The sequence below is a fragment of the Phyllobates terribilis genome, unplaced genomic scaffold (assembly GCF_046119375.1).
Source record: "Phyllobates terribilis strain yellow unplaced genomic scaffold, ASM4611937v1 Scaffold_3__8_contigs__length_932513732, whole genome shotgun sequence".
Taxonomy (NCBI): domain Eukaryota; kingdom Metazoa; phylum Chordata; class Amphibia; order Anura; family Dendrobatidae; genus Phyllobates; species Phyllobates terribilis.
Genome location: NW_027362763.1, coordinates 527062939 through 527085310, shown reverse-complemented (window position 1 = coordinate 527085310; position 22372 = coordinate 527062939). Strand labels below are relative to the sequence as shown.

Genomic DNA, 22372 nt, shown 5'->3' with positions numbered 1-22372 from the left:
GCTTACATTTTTTTTCTATTTTCCTCCTCTAAAACCTAGGTGCGTCTTATGGTCTGGTGCATCTTAAAGTCCAAAAAAATATGGTAATTACAGCTACATAAATAAGTAGGTCTTCTGTGCAGAATAAGATACTGTTACTACTCTGTTCATGTAAGATGAAGCTCCTTGACACACTGGTACAAAGGTCCAAGATTGGTTGCAAATAAAAAGCTTCCAGTAGCTTTCATAGACCGGTCAGTCATGTTATATGAATCCCATAGAAAATGTCTGGACTATGTATGATTGTGCAATGAAAAAACAAATGCAAAAACCTGCTTCTCGTAGAGGGCTTTGACATTGTGTGTATGCCAATTGGACCAATATCTCACAGGTCAAGATAGCAGAACTCATGGCTTTCATGTCCTGAGTTGAGTTTTTGAAGAATGCAATTGGTGGGATAACTTTTTTAATATGCATATTTTGCATTTGTGTTAGGAGGATAAGAGATATGTGGATTCATTTGAGTGGAAATGAATTCTACTTAAATTTTACCAAATCTGTATTCTCCAAAATATGGAATTTTTATAATTTTTGTTGTACAAATTCAGAAAAATGGTGGCCAACTGTGGCTGCCATTCTGCTAAAGTGCAGAGGACCAGCAAAAATTTAAGAAAGAAAAAAAAAAATAATACTCATCTCACCTGTCCTGGCATCCCCGGTGCTTGCTTCCTGCTGTCCAGTCCTCAGGGCCTCTTCTTTACACTGTTGCGCATCAGTGCAATCCGTCCATAACGCAACAGCCTCGATCATATTCCTCGCCAACCGCTACATCGATTCCTCCTCCCTGTGTCAGTCATTGCATTGGTTGCCCATCCAATATAGAGTTCAATTTAAACTTACTACGCTTACGTACAAAGCGCTCCATGCTTCAGCACCCCCCTACATCTCCTCCCTTGTCTCAGTCTACCACCCTACATGTGCCCTCCGTTCTGCCAATGACTTAAAACTAAAATCCTCCATAATCCGAACTTCCCACTCCCGTCTCCAAGATTTCTCGCGTGCTGCGCCAATACTTTGGAATGCACTACCCAGGACAGTTTGATTAATTCCCAATACCCACAGTTTCAAGAGGACCCTAAAAACCCATTTCTTTAGACTGGCGTATCGCCTCAACACACTATCTGTCCCAGTTTTAGCCCATAATAAAATCTTCTACAATTTCTGGTTCATACCATCCATGTACTTAATATCCTCGGTCAGGACTGTACACATACTGGCTGGCGACCAGTCCATGTATTATTATTTATCCTATTTAGTCTATCAATGCTGCATTATACAATATATGTACTTTTTACCTTTTGTGTCTCCCCCATTTCCTCATAGACTGTAATCTTGCGAGCTGGGCCCTCACTCCTTTCAATATGAGATATGCTTATTCTGTATTGTCTGTATAAGTCCCCCCTAAAATTGTAAAGTGCTGCGGAATATGTTGGCGCTATAAAAATAAAAATTATTATTATTATTATCAGTGTCTTCACTCTAGGTCAGAGCTTCAGTCCAACCCTGAACTCTGAGGCCTGATCACAGCTGGAAGTCCTATTCTAGAATGTATACACTATACACTAGTGCGTGTATTCAGAATGAAGAGGCCCTGAGAACAGGACAAGTAGTGGGTAAAGGTGAGTGTTGATGTATTAGGTTTTTTTTCTTACATGTTACGTTTACTATGCTTTGGGATTCCCAGAGCATAAAAGGGAACATTCAATTAATGGAGAATAACTTTGCTGCAAATAAAATTTCTTGGTAAAATCAGTGCAATGTGGCAAATTCCGATCTCACCAGACCTGATCATCCCTAATGAGGATACTGTGAAATATAAGACAATGTTGAAAAATGAAGGTGTCTTTTTACTTTTTTATTGTTTCTAAGGATGAGCGAATCAAATTTGTTTAGAATTTTCCAAAATTCACAAATTCTAACTTATTCGAATTTTTGAGAATTCAATTTGCACAAATCCATAAAAAAAAGTGGCCGACCATTTTGGTGGATTCAAATGGGCCATTAAGGGGGTAATAAATCAATGAAATATCATACTCACCTAGCCCCTAATCTGTCAATGATGCTGCAGCTCTACACTTGTCCTAGTTTCTTAAGGCACCTATTTGGTTCTGGCACCAGTCTCTTCTTCACTTTTCACCAGCTAGACCTGGATGTGTGTTATGACTGAAGAAGAGACTGGCATTGAAGCAGAGATGGTGCCTTAGGAAGCAGCCAGAAGATCTGCCATGAGCTGCGGATGGCATGAATAGATGTGAGGCTTGGTGTATATGATATTTTATTGTATTTAATCCATTCCTAGCCCTTGCATTTGTTATGCCTTGGGGTTGGAAGATCTCCTATAACAGCTTTATTAAAAACAATAAGGGGATCATTCAATTCACATCAAATAAATTTGATCAAATCAAATTTCCCAGCCGAATTTAAGCTAACTGGTTAAATTGAAATTTTGGCAGTTCCGCTCATCTTTGGCTGTCTTTGTATATCCATTTCTGCTGTTCTATGTTGGTTAACTTGACAAATTAGTCTTCATTGGACCTCAATCTCATATCCACCCAGTAAACCTAATTGTGTGGATAATTAGGAAACGTGTCTCATAGTGTGGAACATTTACATAAGCCATACTTATTTTTATGTGATGGGTAAGATAAAATGATGCCAGTGTCTATTGCCTTGTTTTGAAATACAACCTTGTGAAGTCTTTCACATCTGATTCATTAGACTGGTGCTAATCACAAGCTGCCCATATTTTTGCGGGGCATAAATACTTTACTAAATTACTTAGTGCTAGATCAGAATGATTTATTTTTAGTCGTTACAACATGAAAAAGGAGAAATGAGCTGATGCTTTGAGTATCCTAATATCATTTTATATACTTTGATTTTATCCAATGTCAGGGTCTAAAATACAGTAGCATTCAACAATAAGCATTTCATAAGCTTACAGAACTGACAGTAAAAACTGGCTGACCTTATCAATAGTCTCCTGATAAGTTTCCTGATCTCTGACCACATCCAAATAAATATTAAAATCGCTTTTTGCTCACCAAAAAAAGAAAAAAAAGTTAGATATTTCCTACATTTTATTTCATATATGAGATTCTGAGTAGTAAAATTTCTTTTCTCGAATAATTAAAATCTTAACAAAAATTCAGTTTCCTACAAAAACTAATAAAGTTTATTTTTTGTTAATTTACTTTAGAAATTTGCTTTTACCAAGGATAGACATTCCTAACTTAATTTTTTTTCCTGGCAAGAATTTTTTTGCTTTGAGGAAGGAAGAAAAGGGGCGCTCCCTGTGTGATATCGCTTAGTATTATGTGGGGGTGAATTGACAATTAGCCGCTCACCTGGATGGTTGCGTGCGGATCAACTTTGATAGTGAATCCACTGTATGGGCACTGCTCTGGTCGCTGAACTCACCCCAGTGGGTGGAGAACAAAGTATGACGAGAGGAGGAGAATGTGTGGCGCCCCTGAGGGTTCAATCGCCACAGAGGTACTGCATCTCACCCAGAGGTGTGGTATCTCACTCTCAGGTAAGGATGGAGTACTGCCCGGGACCCAAACACCTGCATCTAACACTACACCACTCCAGACCAGCAGGATGGGCAAGATGCACTGCTCCGCTGCTGAGTCCTGCCCCTGGCTGGAGTGGGGGGAATCAAGAGAGGGGGAACCATGTAGTGGGTGCTGGTGGAGGAAGCAGATCAGGGGAGCACCTGAGAAGGAGGATATATAAAAGGGAAGCCATCTTGGGTGTGTGTTCAGTCAGAGGAGGACAGTGAAAGGAGCAGAAGCTCTGCAGGAGCACTTTGCCACTGTTCCAGGGATTCAGGGATTATTCACTACCAGTCTCCATATCCTGTACCCTATTTTTCAATAAATCATCCAGTTATCTAGTTCTATGTTTAAAGGCACTGATTTGTTGCATAAAGTATCCCCACAGTTTAGTTTTCATAGGATCCCAAATAACATCTTGGTCAGCAGTTTCATTGTTAAAGGCAAAGAACTCCATGACAGTCATAGTAAAAATTGATTTGTCTATGATATTCAACCATAAAGCATTCAATTTCCACAAACTAATTCCCAGAGAGCCGTTCCGCAATTTGTTTAACTGTAATAACATGGGGGAATGATCTGACAAGGCTCTGGCTAAATATATTATCCTACGAACTTCCTTAGCAGTCGATAAAGAGCCCAAAACCCTGGTGTGAAAAAGAACAAGAAAATTTCCTGTCTATAACATGTTTCATCGCCAGAGATCTTGCAACATAAGTTCCTGTAAACATCTGCCAAATGTTGTTGGAAAATTGAGGATATAATTGTTGAAGTCTCCAAAATAACAATGGGATACACGTTCTCTGCCCTAAAAGCTTTTATTATTTGTGTTATATTATAGTTAAAGGAGGGGCAATATATATATTCACTATGGCAAACGATTTAGAAATATTACAGTGTAAACATATTTATCTAGCCTCAGTATCTATTTTCATGTGTATCTCCTCAAATGGGTTAGACCAATGCACTAGCATCCTAACCCCTCTGCAATGTCCAGTGTGTATAGCATTACCAATCTAAGCTTTGTGCAGCCCCTGACATTTTACATTTGACATGCACATTCTTGTAAAAACACCACAACAGGCAGGTAGGCTTTTAGATAACTAAAAATTGCTGTTTGTTTCACTGGGTCCTATGGACCCCCAACATACCATGATAAAAAGGTGAATTGTCTATGACGCGCCCCCAGGGCCGTGGGGTACTCGGCAGCCGGGCCTCTGGTTGCCGGGGGATATCACGGTGGCTTGCCCGGTCCGTGGCCGAGGGCGGTCTCTTAAAAGGGAATAGTTTATAGGGGATTTAAATGTTTGCGACGCCACCCGTGGAATGCGGCTAAAGGGAGCCGCCACTGCGGAGCAGTCCTCTGGAGCTGGTGTTACGGCAGCAGCGATAATGTGGCTCTCTACAGATAGAGCTAGCTCCAGGGCAGTGTAGGTAAATGGTGGTTGCGCTGGGCGTTGTAGTGCAGGGAGGGAATGCTGGTGAGGATGAAATAATTGGACAGAGGCGGTGCAGTGGAGTTATTCGTGTCTTTACTCACAGTTCTTTAGTTCCACAGGGTGCACTGTCAGCTTACAGCCTCCCACATCGCGCTGCGTTCACCAGGCAGGGGTTCAGCTCTTACTCAGGGGAGTTAGGAATGTCTGACAAAACCCCACTTTCTCATGTTCCTCTCTAGACCGACTTCACACTGGGTCTTTCTCCCTCCTGCCCTGCGCTGCCCACTCTCAATCCTGCTCGGGTGCTCTGAAGTCCTTCCTGTACGTCGGATCCCGGACCTGCTTGACCCTCCTGGGGATTAGAATGCGGCTTACGATCCCTCTTTCTTCTGACAGATTCAGGGCATACGGGTGCCTTCCTGCACTTACCGTACCCCCTAGGATCCATTTTGACAGAACGGAGCCTTCTCCCTGCTCCCCTCCTGGGCCTCCAGACTTGGCCCTACTTGTGGAGCAGAGTTCCTAATGAGACTTTGTCCCCGGACTGTTCTTCTGAACTGTACCGAGCTGATCTTCTGAACTGCTCTCCTCACTACTCATCTGAACCTATCTCTAAAACTGCCACCCTAATATGGCTTCCCTATTTTATACTCCTACCAAAGCGCTCCCCCTAACTACTTCCTCCACCCACACCCACTACTGGTTCCCCCTACCTTTGGGTCCCCCCCCACTCCAGCCAGGGTCAGGGCTCAGCAGAAACATACATTGCGTCTTGCCCCTCCTGCCGGCCTGGAGCAGTGTAGTGTTGGATGCAGGTGTTTTGGGTTCCGGGCAGCACTCCCTCCTTACCTGAGAGAAGGGAGACACCACACCTCTGGGTGAGGTGCAGTACCTCTGTGGCGACTGAACCCTCAGGGGCGCCACATCTATCCACTGGACAGAATGAACATTGGCTCATTATACTTATACATTCACACAACCTACAAAACAGTCCATTTTAACAAGAGTAAAAGAAGAGTTCCTAAAATTTTTAAAATACTTGCACCTCCTGCAGCAAGTCAAGGTACCGGTTGTATTTGAAGCCAAACAATGTGAAGTAGGAGTAAATGAGTCCACAATTTCTAATGGTGGTGAATATAATAGGAACATATGCATCAGAAACTCCAAAGTATCCTGATGAGATCTAACAGGACAGGATGAAACGCCCCAGCCTATGATGACCCAAACTGGATAATGTTTCATGGGCAACTTAATAACAATGAGCAGAGGCACATTTATGCCCTTTAGAGTCTCGAAACATCAGGTATTTCAATCTCCTAAACTTCTTTGATTCAAATCCAACAATTGTGCTGCATTTTTGGCTTAGTAAAAAAAAAATGCATTTTGCCAACAACAGGCAATGCTCAGCCACCTTGTGTACAGTATTGCAAACGAGAGTTGTAAGGCATACAATCTCTTCTTAATATCTTGAAACTTGGCTTTCCTCTTTTGTATTTCAGCAGAGTAGATGGGAAAAAATTCAACTATATGGCCATCATTGGTTACTTACATCCTCTCGCTAGCGAAGTATTGTGTCACTGTCTTTGTAGTACAGAAATGTAACTGACTCTGTGCGTAGAGAGAAGAGAATGGATGGGAACCCTGTGTGCTCTTTCTTAAAGAATATAGATCTTTCCCAAAGGTAGTTCTCAACCAGTGACCAAAACGTTCATCAGTTCTAGTGCTTCTATCGCTCTTAGGGACCCCCGCCAATTGCAAATTATCTGGTCGTAATCTGTTTTCAAGTTCATCAACTTTGCTCTGCAGGTCTCAGTTAGTTGACTGTGCCTATGGATGTCTATTTTGCATTAGTGCCACCTTATCCTCTAGATCACTGATGCGACTTTCCACAGCCAATATGCGTTCATATTTCTTTGTTTCTTATAATCCCCATTTCCTTATTTTTATAGCCAACTTGCTCAGATTGAGAGGTTAAAGTAATATCACATGTGGTAATTAGAAACGCATTTATAAGAGTGAGCACAACAGAGTGTTAGAACCTTCAGGAGACAGTGATATCTCGAGTGAAACAGTGCAGGCACAATCACTGCACCCTCTCTTTTCAACAAGCAGTTCTTCTATATCTACATAGATATGATGACATATCTGCTGCCTGCATGAACAACCCTGTAACTCTTTTATGTTTCTATGGGGTTAAAGCAGGTATGGAGCTAGGAAAGCTTACAAATTTTGAAGACATTACTGAGCTTCAGTCTTCAAAGCTACTTGTTTTACTTGTCACTGCCATGGAGCCAGCACCATCTTGGAAATCTTTTTCTCAGCACTACTGTTGTCTTTATTTCTGCATGTCATATAGGAACGCCATGTGTGTTTGTCCAGGAGACTATCTGGCTGCCAGACAAACCCTGTGGTGTCAGGTAAGGAACAGAGACTGCCCTAAAATCAATGATATTGTGACCGTTTTGAGCTGGAGACTGAGTACACATTCTCTCATGCCCGTAGATTTAAATTTATGACACACTAAACCTGCTTTACCATCTCTCCTGGCCAAAGCAGTGTCTGTCCCACTATAATGAATGCAAATAGCATGTATACCTTATGCAGGATTTAAAGTCTTCTAAATTGTCATCAGAAACATTAATTGATTTTAATCTGACTTTTGTTAATAGTAGATAGTTAGCCCAACGATATCTATGCACATATACAGTCATGGCCAAAAGTGTTGTCACTCTTGAAATTTTTCCAGAAAATGAAGTATTTCTCCCTGAAAATTATTGCAATTATACTTTTTTATACACATGTTTATTTCCTTTATGTGTATTGGAACAACACAACAAAAACTGAGAAAAATAGGCACATTTGACATAATTTCATGCAAAACCCCAAAAATGGCAGGAGAAAATTGTTGGCAACTTTCCAAAATTGTGGGGAAACAACTTTGTTTCAAGCATGTGATGCTCATTCAAACTCACCTGTGGCAAGTAACAGGTGTGGGCAATATTATACCTGAAACCAGATAAAAAGGGGAGAAGTTAACTCAATCTTTGCATTGTGTGTGCCACATTAAGCATGGAGATCAGAAAGTGGAGAAGAGAACTGTCTGAGGACTTGAGAACAAAAATTGTTAAAAAATATCAACAATCTCAATGTTACAAGTCCATCTCTGATGTTCCTTTGTCCATGGTAAGCAACATAATCAAGAAGTTTACAAGTGTAACTATTCTCCCTAGACGTGGATTGCAGAGAAAAATTGGTGAAAGGTTGCAACGCAGGATAGTCTGGATGGTGGATACACAGCTCCAATCAAGTTCCAAAGAAATTCAAGCTGCCCTGCAGGTTCAGGGAGCATCAGTGTCAGCACAAAATGTACACGAGTAAGCCAAAATCCTGTGGGAAAGAGTCTTGTAGACAAATGAGACCAAGATAGAGCTTTTTGGTAAAGCACATCATTCTACTGTTTACCGAAAACCGAATGAAGCCTACAAAGAAAAAAACACAGCACCTATAGTCAAATATGATTTTTTTGGTCAGTCTTGCCGCCTCTGGCACTGGGTGTCTAGACTGTGTATAAGTCATCATGAAATATGAAGATTACCGAAGGATTTTGGGTCTCAATGTAGTGCTCAGTGTCAGAAAGCTGTGTTTGCGTCCTAGGTCAAGAGTCTTAGAGCAGGACAATGACCCCAAACATACTTCAAGAAGCCCCAGAAATGGATGGAAACAATCTAAGGATCTAAATCCCATTGAACACCTGTGGAGAGATCTTAAAATTGCTATTGGCAGAAGGCACCCTTCAAAAATGAGAGACCTGGAGCAGTTTGCAAAAGAAGAATGGTACAAAATTCCAGTTGAGAGGTGTAAGAAGCTTGTTGATAATTATAGGAAGCAATTAATTGCAGTTATTTATTCCAAAGGGTGTGCAACGAGATATTAAATTGAGGGTGCCAACAATTTTATCCTGTCCATTTTTGGGGTTTTGTGTAAAATGATGTCCAATTTGCCTTTTTTCCTTTTTTTTATTGTTCCAATACACACAAAGGAAATAAATATGTGTATAACAAAACGTGTTATTGCAATCATTTTCTGGGTGCTAATAATTTCGACCACAACTGTAAATACAAAACAAGATTAAAGGGAATCTGTCAGCAGGTTTTTGCTACCAAATCTGAGAGCAGCATGATGTAAGTGTAGAGACCCCAATGTATCACCAAGCTGCTAGCTGACTTGTGACTGACTCCCTTTAAAGAGCTTCATATTAAAGAGGAAGATTCCAGTGAACATGTTGAGCTATGTAAGCACAGCATATTACAGCTACAGATATGTATTCCTATGAACCAAAATGGCACAAGAAATTATATAATTTGGCTAATAGAAACAAGAGAAAAATATAGATGAAAAATATAGTGGACTCACCTGTTCCCAGGTATTGCACCTTATCGCCAGTTCTCTTGAAGATGAGATAAGGTGAAGTACATGAGAGTGACCACTAAATAATGTATGGAGTCACGCTTTTCCAGCTCCTTACATTGTTTACATCCTACTATCACTGGAGCAGTCAATTGTGGGGGTGTTTTGTCAGACCTTCACTGATCTGATATTGGTAGCCTACCATGAGAATAGGCCATAAATATGTTAGTCCTTCATAACCGTCCTAAGGTCTGGATGACTTTTCTGCTGTTGTGCTGGCTATTTTTAAGTTTATTATGGCTTTTGTTGCCATTATTGAACATGTATACATATCATCAGAGAAGTCTAAGTTAGGTGTGAATCTATCAAGTGATTGATTCAAAAATCAGCTACAAATATAATATATATTCTGGTACAGCTTGGAAAATGGATAGGCAATCCTGACCCTAGCCATTATTTAGTACTGTAAGAAAAAAAGCTTTAAAATTCTATTATGGAAGAATCTGTTATTTAGATTTCCATCAGATGCAATGAATTCTATCTGCAGTAAATAACAGCCCCTTGAGCAATATATGTATAAAATCCATATTAGGATAATGTTTGTAATGTATATCATCTGTGGGAATATTTCACTGAGACAAATTAAATAGTTTAAAATACTTAAGTGAACAAAGACACATTAAATATTAATTGCTCTTACTTAGACTAATTTATCAGAAAAAAACAGTATTGCATTACGCTCTTCTTCCTGTATCAAATAACAGCACCTTAATCTGTGGCTTTCCTCCTTTGTTGATGTAAATTACATTATTTGAAGACATGGATCATGTCGGTGATACAAAATTTTCACTGGCATGTTATATAGTTTACACATGTTCTGATCATCATTTACGCCAGAACTGTTTTACATATAGAATAGCTTTAATGGTTCTTGTCCCCAAATAAAAATTATACTTTTTTGTGTAGAGATTCAATGAGACAGATATGACAAATCTAGCTGGGCGTGTATTGAAGGTGTGTGAATCACTTGGAAGGCTTCACCTAAGAGCATTGACTCACCCCTCAATGCACCACCAGCCTGATATGCATATTGCTTCTACACTAGATTTCTCATGACTGTCACAGTAAATCTCTACAAAACTTGTATAATTTTTATTGCGGGATAATACCTATACTGCCATACTACTACTTGTATATTCTCTTTAAAGTTGATTAAATAACATAAAGAGAATATTTGGAAAGAAGAAATACAAGAATAAGTTCGTCTTGATTCTAGTACTATATGTAACTGGACATTCTCATTTCATAATGTGATGGCATATTGCTAGGATATGCCATCACTTTAATATCAATGAAGTTCTGATATCTAGGACCCCTGCCAATTTTAAAAAAGAAGCCGCCACTGATTCAGCAATGAGACACTTCATAGCAGTGTTCCCTCTAAGTGGAGTAATCTGAAAACGAAAGACTTAAAGGGAACCTGTCATCAGGCTTTTGCCAACTCATTTGAGAGCAGGATAATCTAGGAAAAGAGACCCTGATTCCAATGATATATCACTTAGTTTACTGGGTGCAGCAGTTGAGACACAATCAGAGTTTTTAGATGTAAAATTCAGCAGAGCTCAAAAAGCTAGCCCCGCCCACACCACAGCTGTCTATGTACATTGTCTATTGACAGTGAGCTGCTTATGAGAGGAGAGGGCGTGGTCAGACTAATTGTCAAGAGGGAGCTAGTCTGGGTAGTGATAATCTCCAGGTGATAAATCATTCATTGTATGGAAACAAAAGCACACAACCTAATAAGTGAGACATCCCTAAAATCTCTGTATCAGTCCCTACCTCTTGCTGTCCTCTGATTACATAGCAAACACCTGCTGACAGATTCCCTTTAAATGGTTTGTCCACCATTATCAACAGTTTTTTCTTTTTACTTAAATACATATATTTGGGGCTAAAATATTTTTTTAAAATGGGTTTCATTAAAAATTTGGCACCTTTTGACTCTTACAGGCTCTTTGTTTCCCTGTAAATTCAATTTTGATGTTGTCTGTGGTCCTAAATCAGCTGAGAAGAGCTAAAAAAAGACAGATAAATTACAAACTCCCTGTTAGACCATCATAGCTGGCTGACTGATGGAATCTTAGCTAACTAATTCTGATGCCCACAATAGACAGAGGCTGTAGAAGGTTAATGGTGAAACATTTTTAATGAAAGCCAATAGCAAAAAATGATATTTTTCCCCAAAATTATATGCATTTCAGTAAAAAAAATATTCCCAATAGTGGACGGCATACTTATAAGGTCAACACAAGCAATTACAGATAAATGTGTCTGTAGAGTTTGGTCTAAAGGGTAATGTCTGTCCTTGTTGAGAGTGACATGCCAGTGTAAGGATACTTATAGGCCATGCTATGCTCCTCTGGTAAATTAAATATGCAAATTGCCTCTTCAGAGAGAAAGAGGACTAGAACCACCGATTGGAAGTATTAATCCTAAAAGTTAATATTGATCCTTTAATGGGCCTTACCATATGACTTAGGATAAAAGCAAAACCAGAATCTAAATTTGCAGTCATGTGTTTCGGGGTGTTGCCCCTCCTCAGTGCAAAGCAAGAGATCTGATTTGGCCAGGCACAGGCCTCTCATACAGCCAAATCGGATCTCATGCTTTGCACTGAGAAAAGGCAACTTTTCTGGCAAGACTCATTAAAGGGTCGATATTGACTTTTAGGATGGCTATTTCCAATAGATGGAGCTAGAGTTCAAGTCCTCTTCCTCCCTGCAGAGGCAATTTGCACATGTTAAGTGTGTTTTTGTATCATTTCCAGAATTCTTTGACATCTCTCCTTTACAAACAGGATCCCTTTTAAATAAGAGAAGGCTCAAAAATGGTGCAACTATAATTCAAGTTCTTGCAAAAGAACACGCAGGAGTGCAACACTTGAATAGCAAAGATAATAATTCTACATTGCAGAAAATATGTATGTACAATACAATCAATTTTCAAATCATGGAAAAAAGTCTGAAATTGAGATTATAGATGGAGACACTGCAAACCACACATGATTGTAGTTGGAAATAAACACCTTAACCAGAAAACCTGTCAAACACCATGCAAAATACTAATATAGTTCCTACTTGTTGCAGAAGAGGGTGTGCTACAACTGAGCAGCCAGTCAGCAGTATTTAGGACAGTCATACTCTCCCCTGAGAATTGGAATTTAATAATAGTTTTATTAGTTAATTTAAAAATATTGCATTAATTTTGCATTGATATGTAGATATAAAAACTCTACTATTCTTATTATTTTAGCATAAAAATGTTGCCAAATAAAATACATTAATATGGAATAAACCAGAAAATGTAAATGGCCACTAATAAATAGCTGGCCATACACTCTAAATGGCTGTTGTACAGTCATTCCTCTTAACCACTCTAGGGGGTAAAGTTTCTCCTTGAGGAAGACTTATAGGCCAGGAAGTGGTCCCTGGGTAAAAAAGCTATGCAAATAGGCTCTTCAAAGAAAAAGTGGACAGGAACTCAAGTCCCACATACTGTATTGAAGGTGGCAATCTTAGAAGTCAACATTAACTCAACATTGATTAAAAAAACTTGCCACGTGACTTAGGATATAAAGCCAAATCAGAAATAGAAAAGAGCTTGAGAAAGCTGCTTTGAGGTTCATGCTAAATGCCTCTCATTCACCCAACTAGTCATCATATTTGCGCTGACAAGGGGCAAAAACCCAGAAACATTTCTCCCCGAAAAGAGTTCATTTTCTTTTGGAAAAGATTCTGGTTTGGATTCATATCCCAAGCTATGGGGCAATGAATAATATTAAGTTACGGGCTTGCTACGTCCAATAGGTGGCACTTGAAACCCTGCTCTCTTCTTCTTTGAGGAGATGATTTACTAAATAAACGCATTACTCTGCTTGGTTTAGCATGCATGTGTTCTCAATATTGAATGGGGAGTAAACCTCTGGCTTATCTCACATGAAAGTAAAAGGATCATCTTGCCAAAATCCAACAGCCCAATCTTTATATCTCCAACATGTCATGTCAAGTGAGGTCACTTCCTCACCATACAAATAAGATGGTCTGCTGGGCCCACAAAAATCATCAGGTTAGGCCAACATTAATCTAATGTGAATTGCCACCTTAAAGAACAGTAAATTATAAGTGAACTGAGAAACTACTATAGCCATATGTAATAGTTATATAGAAGTGTGGACATTTTTATATTGAATTAGGGTGGCTGCAATATGGCAAGAGAAACAAATACAGCTCAAAGAATTATTTTATTTGGCATTTGTTAATTCTCAATCACGTGAAAAATATTATATCTTTTTTTTTTTTTTTTAAATTTTGGTCGCCATTGAGACCCAATAGCATGCAGCCAACCTAGTAAAATAGATGGTTTGTAGATCGCTTCTGCACAAGGAATATTACATTGCTGATTTCTAATGTACTGGTACTACAGTAAAAGAAAAAAGTGTTATCCAAGGAGCTTATAGGATTGATGAAAAAAAACATTCATCCAGTTTGAAATGATCCTTAGAGTGCCATGTTCTCTTCATGGCTATAATAGGTGCAAGAATGACGCCTTCTCCTACCCTCCCAGTTTTTGAGCCTTGAGGGACCCAAAGGGGCCCTTTGGCCATTTGAGAACCCCAATACTATAAAAGACCAGTGGTACTGGGGGCCCTGTTGGAAATTTTGCTATGATGTCCATGAGCTTCAAGTTTCACCAATGGTTCTCTCCTATAGGCTTTGTGAGTCCTGTGGGACCAGGAGTGATTTTCACTGCACTCACATACTATAGATTGCTGGATATTGTGCTGCTGAATCTCTGACGTTTTTATTCAAGATGCTAATAATTTTCTGATCAAATTACATATATAGAAAATGAGGGCAATATATGTATTGCATACAAAAATATCGGTTCACCTTTAAAGTCAAGGTCTATCATGTAATATTTTTTTCACATTACTATGTAACTGGTTAAATCTTATAGGTAGTGTTTTGTGCTAAGTAAAATTCTCCATTGATTTTACTGTGCTGGCGCTGCTATACTTCTTGAACTTCTGTGTGTCCCTAGGGTGAAGAAGGCTTTTCTTAAAGTAATACAGATTAAATAATTAATTGATGTCATAGGCATCATTAGAACTGTGCACTCACAGAGCTTGGATTTGGAGGTACAGGCAGGATAACAAGAAGTCTCAGGTGAACTTTAATTCTGAAAAATCTGCTGTGTTCCCATTTCCATGCATGAGTAACCTAAGCTCCAGGTCATCCTTACTACAGAAAATCACATGAACGACAGTACCTTGTGTAATAGTCTCTCCATTATTAACATATATCATTCCACACGGTCTGATATACTTCTAATACATTTTAAAGTATAGAGCCAAACTAGAAAAAATAAAGGTTAAAAGCTAATGAAAATGTATTAAGTCATTATTCATGAAAGGAAACTACTCAAACAAGTCGACTTACCTCCTGTACCATTAGTTGTGATGCTGCTGCTGATGTTTGACTTATCCAGCTTGGAGGCTGAGGCATCTCCACTTCCAACACGATTATGCGGACTAGCTAGGTCCTGCATTTCCATAGACCTATTGGGAAAATATGTTACTAGCTAGAATAATCACATAATATTTATCTGTGATATACATGTAATAGCATTGAAAGTCATTTTGTTCAACAATTGAAGTATATATAAATTACAAAGATATACAGCAAAATGTCTCTATTACAAGAAACATAAAATTACTAATTCTCATAGTATAAATGCTGCAATGGTTAAATTATTCTTTGCAGCAATGCTTCATGCTAAAAGTATGTACAATAGGTCTATACTAGAGGAAACATTTTAGTGATCTAAACTCTGCCTCTGTGAAGCAGAAATCAAATTGACACCATTGGCTTACCTAGAACAACCATTGTCTGCAGTGAAAGAACAGGCAAGCAAGAGCAATAATTCACCAGAGAGGGAGGCCGGGGGCATGCAGAAACATTGGACAGAATGGTGCACTTTGTCTCTTTGCCACACTTAGAGTACACTTGGCACCCCTACTAGCATATTTTATTAAAATATATCAATAGATCTTTGTGTATTAATAAGTTCCATAATTGAATGTGTTAAAAAAATGTTGAGATAATCTTATAAATGTGCCGCTGCTGTGTACAGTGTAATGGCTGTGTCTGACCGTGCAGGAACATGGTCTGATCATACCACATCTCCTGGGCAGGGGGGGATGCAAAAGAGTATACAGACATTACAGCAGGGGATTACAGATTGCAGTAAAACATTTCACTGCCTGTTTAAAAACATATTTTACATCACAGAAAGAATCAGCTGTAATCCCATGATGTAATGTCTATATACTCTTTTGCATCCTCCCCTGCCCAGGAGCTGTGGTATGATCAGACCATGTTTCTGTACGGTCAGACACAGCCATTACACAGTATACAGCATGGGCACATTTATAAGATTATCTCAGCACAGGAACATTTTTTTTAATACATCCAATTGTGGAACTTTTTTATTCCAATCTCTATTAATTAAAATGTACTTTGTTCATCATTAGACAACACTTTTAAAATTTAGTTTCTGCAGATGAGAGGCAGAGATTAATGATTGAACAGTTATATTTTTATGGGGGCTATATCCCCTACAATGCTACATGCTGAGATTTACTGTCAGTTTGGGCTGAACAACTCCCTTTAAACATTCTGAATAAAGGTACAATGCCTATTTAGTTTGCAGATTTCATTAAAACACATTCATTTAAATTCATGTAAGTAGTCTTTTCCATAGCACACAACTTGGGAGAACACTTTTGACAGTTTTAGTAAATCAGGTTCCAAGCTTCATCCCTCCAGAGCCTCTAAAGGGCAGGGGGTTAACATTTGCACCATAAGCTTATGAGATCTATACTGATTTACTCTGTCCAGATCACAATAGGACCAGAAAGATTTCTTTAGTTGTTAACACCAAAAGAGAAGTTACCAAACTACCAACAAACCTATTGAGGTTCTGCATTGCTAAATCTATTGATTAGGAGATCCAATGAGATTCCTAATAACAAGGAACTCCTTATATCATTGATTTTTCTTACATTTTATACACACTCATTAGAATTGATAGAAAACTTCTGCAGTTTGTCAGGGGTACAATTAAATTTTGTATGCAATTTTTATTTTAAGAACTGCATGATTCTCAGAACAAAATCAGTAGCAAAAACTATGGTATCCTGTAATCCATCAAAATGTTCCCCACTGCTTTCCATGGCACAAAATTTGTGCATGGTTTAGCTCCGAAATGAAAAAGAACACATACCTGAAATGTCTGCAATTTTTCTTCTAAAAAAGTTCAACAAACCACATCTACAGGAAAGTCAGGTTTGTGTTGAATCCTGCAAAATACACTGCTCAAAAAAATAAAGGGAACACTTAAACAACACAATGTAACTCCAAGTCAATGACACTTCTGTGAAATCAAACTGTCCACTTATGATGTTAGAACCTTGCTCTTAGGTTTTTTTTCCTTTGCTAGTCACATGACCTTGTTGGCCTATTTAATCCTGCTCCGCCCTTCTGGCTTTGCTGGACTTCATTGTATTACTACTTTCTAGCTAGCCTGTGCTCTGTATCTAACTCTGTTAGTTTGCTTGGTCTACGGACCTCTATGTTCTATATATTTTGTTTGTTCGTCTGTCTGCTACTATTTCTGTTAGGAGGTGTCCATTTTCCTCCCAGTCCTTAGTACTTGTAGGGATTCCTTCCCCACATCTATAGGTCTCTGTACAGACTAGCTTAGGACTTTAGCAGGTCTGATCGCAGGATCAGGTCCCCTGTTACATCGTAGGGATTCAGCTGAGTTCTATCGTAGGGACAGATCTCCTCTCTTTCATTTGCTCTGGTAGCAGAACATAACAGTAAGTCCAGCCTGCAAATTCTCTAAGGAAAGATTTTTCTGTTCCATCATGGTGTCGGTTCAGGATTTGGCTCATCGCCTGCAGGGACTCTCTCTGGAGGTGGCCGAGCTCCGTCAGCACGTGAGTAACTGTCCTGGAGCACATTTCTTGGAGCCTAAGGTATGTTTGCCGGATTTATTTTTTGGTGAACACTGAGAATTTTTTTCATTTAAAAATGCTTGCTTATTGTATTTTCGTTTGAGACCCAAGTCCTCTGGGGATGAATCCCAGCGCATAGGGTTCATAATGTCACTTTTGCGCAAAGAGCCTCAGGAGTGGGCCTTTTCTTTGCAACCTAGTGATACATGCTTCAGATCAGTGGATAGTTTTTTTTCTGCTTTGGGGCTATTATATGATGATCCTGACCGTGTCGCATCAGCTGAGACTGAGTTAAGACGTTTGAGACAGGGATCAGGTAATGTGGAAAAATATTGTACTCATTTCCGTCGATGGTCTACTCAAACAGGGTGGAACGATTCTGCTCTGAAAAGTCTATTTCTTGCTGGGCTCAATGAAAGGGTTAAAGACCTGCTAATTGCTTATCCTACACCTGAAGATTTGCAAGAGGCTATGCAATTAGCTATACGGGTGGATAGAAGACTGCGTGCAAGGGTTAATGAGTGCAAATCCTCTGCTATGTCAGTTTCTGGTTATAAGAATGTGTGTACTAACAGTGGTGAACCGATGGAGATTGGATCGGTGGCACCTCGCTCTCAAGAAAAAGACCGTAGACTTTTTGAAGGCTTGTGTTTCTATTGCGGAAAATCTGGTCATTTGATTAAAGGCTGTGAGATTCGTATGAAGAAAGAAAAAAAAATGGTCAGTCATGCCTGTATTGCCTGTTTAAATTCCAAGGGTGTATTTTTAGCTGCTTCCACGATTGCTCAGGAAAAATTAATGGAATTTCGGGTGTTTGTCGATTGCGGGTCTACTCTGAATGTAATTGATGGGGGATTCGTGGAAAGACTCAATTTAAAACCTGAACCTTTATCATCCCCCATTGCTGTGGTTTCTGTGGATGGTTCCCCTTTGAAGAATATTACTCTCAAGGTCTGTGAATTTCCCCTCACTATTAATGGTGTTCACCATGAGAAATTGGATTTGGTAGTGTTGAATAACTTGCCTTCTCCAGTAATATTGGGATTGCCCTGGTTAAAATTTCACAATCCTGTACTGGATTGGTCTACCAGTGAAATTAAATCCTGGAGCCATAAATGTTATGACAAGTGTTGTAACGGGCGCATTGCAGCTTTGGATAGGGGAGAATTGCCTGTTCCTATTCAGGATTTTTGGAGAGTTTTTTTCTGAGAAGGAATCGCAGGTTTTGCCTCCCCATAGAGACTATGATTGTTCTATTGAATTTGTCCCTGGAGCGACTCTTCCTAAAAGTCGTTTATTTAACCTTACTATTCCTGAGAGGAAGGCTTTGGAGGAATACATACAGACAAGTTTGGCCGCCGGTCACATTAGGCCCTCTAAGTCTCCTGTGGCGGTTGGATTTTTTTTTGTTAAAAAAAAGGACGGCGGTTTACGTCCTTGTCTGGATTTTCGTGAGATTAACAAAATTACTGTACGCAATCCTTAACCACTGCCATTGATTCCTGATCTGTTTAACCAGTTAATGGGGGCCAAGTGGTTCTCTAAAATTGACCTTAAGGGGGCATACAATCTGTTGCGCATGAAGGAGGGTGACGAATGGAAGACTGCTTTTAACACTCCTGTGGGTCATTTTGAGAATCTGGTTATGCCTTTTGGTCTTACTAATGCTCCTGCATTTTTTCAGAATCTGATTAATGACATCCTTAGACCTTTGATCGGTAAAAATGTGGTTGTGTATTTGGATGACATTTTGATTTATTCGCCGGATCTGGAGTCTCATTGGCGGAGCGTGCGTGAGGTATTACAGTTATTAATGGACAATTCGCTTTTTGCTAAGCTGGAGAAATGTGAGTTCGCTGTACAGAGAATTAGTTTTTTGGGCTACATTATCTCCAGCAAAGGTTTTGAGATGGATCCGGTTAAGGTTCAGGCTGTGCAGGAATGGCCTAGACCTATCGGTTTGAAATCGATACAGAGGTTTTTGGGTTTCGCCAATTACTACAGAAAATTCATAAAAAATTTTTCTAGTATTGTCAAACCTCTGACTGATCTCACCAGGAAAGGTGCTGATGCGGTTCAGTGGTCTTCTGAGGCCATTGAAGCTTTTGTGTATCTCAAGGAGAGGTTCACCTCTGCTCCCATCCTTATGCAGCCTGATGTTACTAGGCCATTTTTGGTTGAGGTTGATGCTTCCTCTGTGGGGGTTGGCGCAGTATTATCTCAGGATAACGGGGATGGATTACATCCCTGTGCCTTTTTTTCAAAAATTTTTTCGGAGACTGAACTGAATTACGATATTGGTAATCGGGAATTATTGGCTATTAAACTCGCATTTGAACACTGGCGCCACTTCTTGGAAGGTGCGGAATTTCCCGTTCAGGTTCTTACGGATCCTAAAAATCTGATATATCTTGATGCTGCCAAGCGCCTGAATGCCCGTCAGGCTAGGTGGGCACTGTTTTTCTCGCGGTTTAATTTCTCCGTTACTTACATCCCTGGTACTAAGAATGTTAAGGCGGATGCCTTGTCTCACAGTTTTTCTCCCATAGTCGGTGCTGAGAAAGAGGAAAACATTTTACAAGAAGGTGTTGTGATAGCTGCTTTGGACTCCGTTTTGGAAAATGAGATTCTTAAAGCACAGGAGAATGCCCCTTCTAACACTCCTCATGGGAGGTTGTTTGTGCCTGGGACCTTTAGGAGAGATTTGTTTGTTGAGTGTCACGAATCTCGGTTGGCAGGTCATCCCGGAATCTCTGAGACCAAGAGACTGGTGGGTCGCAGTTTTTGGTGGCCTGGATGGCAGAAGGAAGTCATTAAGTGGGTGCGTCAATGTACTATATGTGCTAGATCTAAGTCCTCACATACTCCTGCTGCGGGGTTGCTTTTTCCTTTGGAGGTTCCCAGTGCTCCTTGGACACATTTGGCTATGGACTTTATAACTGACCTTCCCCCCTCTGAGGGTTTTACTGTCATCTGGGTGGTCGTGGACCGTTTTAGCAAGATGTGTCACTTGGTTCCTTTCATCAAACTGCCCTGCGCTAAAACTCTCGCTAAGGCCTTTGTCAAGGAAATTGTCAGACTTCATGGCGTTCCTACTGACATTGTTTCTGATAGGAGTCCTCAGTTCGTGGCTCGTTTTTGGCGTGCCTTTTGTGATAGGTTGGGAGTTCATTTATCGTTCTCGTCCGGATATCATCCTGAATCTAATGGCCAGACAGAAAGGAAAAACCAGGATGTTGAGCAGTTCTTGCGTTGTTTTGTGGCAGACAATCAAGAGGGGTGGTCTGAGTTTCTGCCACTTGCTGAATTTGCTCTGAACAATCATACATCTTCTTCTGCTGGTTGTTCGCCTTTTTTTGTGTTGTTCTGGGAGACATCCGTCGTTTGGGTCGTTCTCCAAGTTGGGATCTGCCGTGCCTGAGGAGGAGAATTTTTCCGGTGATTTTATAGAGAGTTTGGACGGATGTGCGTGGTAATCTTCAGGAGGCCAACAGAAAATCTAAAGACTACTTTGATAGGAAACGACAGGAGGTTTTGTTCGCTGTTGGTGACATGGTTTGGTTGTCCTCTAGGAATCTGCGGTTGAGGATTCCTTCAAAGAAATTGGGTCCCAAGTTTGTAGGGCCCTTTAAGGTGCTTCAGGTTGTCAACCAATCTGCTGTTAGGTTGGAGGTTCCTACCTCCTGGAGAATTAATCCGGTATTTCATGTCTCTCTGTTGAAAAAAGCTGTTGTATCGGATTGTGACGCCTCTGCCTCTGTTCCTCCGGTGGTGGAGGACGGGGAATATGAAATTTCTCGCATCCTTAACTCTAGACGGTATAGAGGTAGTTTGCAGTATCTTGTGGCCTGGAAAGGTTTCGGTCCCGAGGATAACTCTTGGGTGAGGTCGGATGATGTTTCCGCGTCCAGACTTATCAGAGCGTTTCACAGGAGATTTCCTGATAAGCCTGGTCCTAGGGGATCCGGAGGATCCTCTTAGAAGGGGGGGTACTGTTAGAACCTTGCTCTTAGGTTTTTTTTCCTTTGCTGGTCACATGACCTTGTTGGCCTATTTAATCCTGCTCCGCCCTTCTGGCTTTGCTGGACTTCATTGTATTACTACTTTCTAGCTAGCCTGTGCTCTGTATCTAACTCTGTTAGTTTGCTTGGTCTACGGACCTCTATGTTCTATATATTTTGTTTGTTCGTCTGTCTGCTACTATTTCTGTTAGGAGGTGTCCATTTTCCTCCCAGTCCTTAGTACTTGTAGGGATTCCTTCCCCACATCTATAGGTCTCCGTACAGACTAGCTTAGGACTTTAGCAGGTCTGATCGCAGGATCAGGTCCCCTGTTACATCGTAGGGATTCAGCTGAGTTCTATCGTAGGGACAGATCTCCTCTCTTTCCTTAGCTCTGGTAGCAGAACATAACATATGAAGCAACACTGATTGTGAATCAATTTCTCCTGCTGTTGTGGAAATGGGACAGACAAATGGTAGAAATGATCAGCAATTAGCAAGATACCCCTATAAAGGAGTGGTTCTGCAGGTGGTGACCACAGACCATTTCTCTGTTATCATCCTTTTTGGCTGTTGTTTTGGTCACTTTTTCATTTTGCCATTGCTCTCTCCCCTAGAGGTACAGTAGCATGAGGTGGTGTCTACAGTACAACCCACAGAAGTTGCTTAGGTAGTGCAGTTTGTCAATGATTGCACATCAATGCGAGCTGTGGCAAGAAGGGTAGCTGTGTCTGTCAGCACAGTGTCCAGAGCATGGAGCAGATACCAGGAGATGTGGAGGGAGCCATGAGAGGGCAACAACCCAGCAGCAGGACCGTTACCTCATCCTTTGTGCAAGGAGGAACAGGA

At 40.2% G+C, this 22372-nt stretch overlaps 1 protein-coding gene across 10 annotated transcripts in view; it reads right to left on the bottom strand.

Annotated features, from left to right (window-relative positions):
* Positions 1–22372, bottom strand: part of EYA4 (EYA transcriptional coactivator and phosphatase 4) — a 563063-nt gene that overhangs the window by 175761 nt on the left and 364930 nt on the right. For 5 of the 10 annotated variants that reach the window (XM_073671270.1, XM_073671269.1, XM_073671267.1 and 2 more), the window contains 2 exons: positions 14941–15059; positions 12580–12648 (listed from right to left, as the gene is read on the bottom strand). In XM_073671270.1, coding sequence (XP_073527371.1) covers positions 12580–12648; positions 14941–15059 — 188 coding nt within the window. The remainder of the gene's footprint in view (positions 1–12579; positions 12649–14940; positions 15060–22372) is intronic. The other 5 variants (XM_073671274.1, XM_073671277.1, XM_073671271.1 and 2 more) reach the window with 1 other exon arrangement.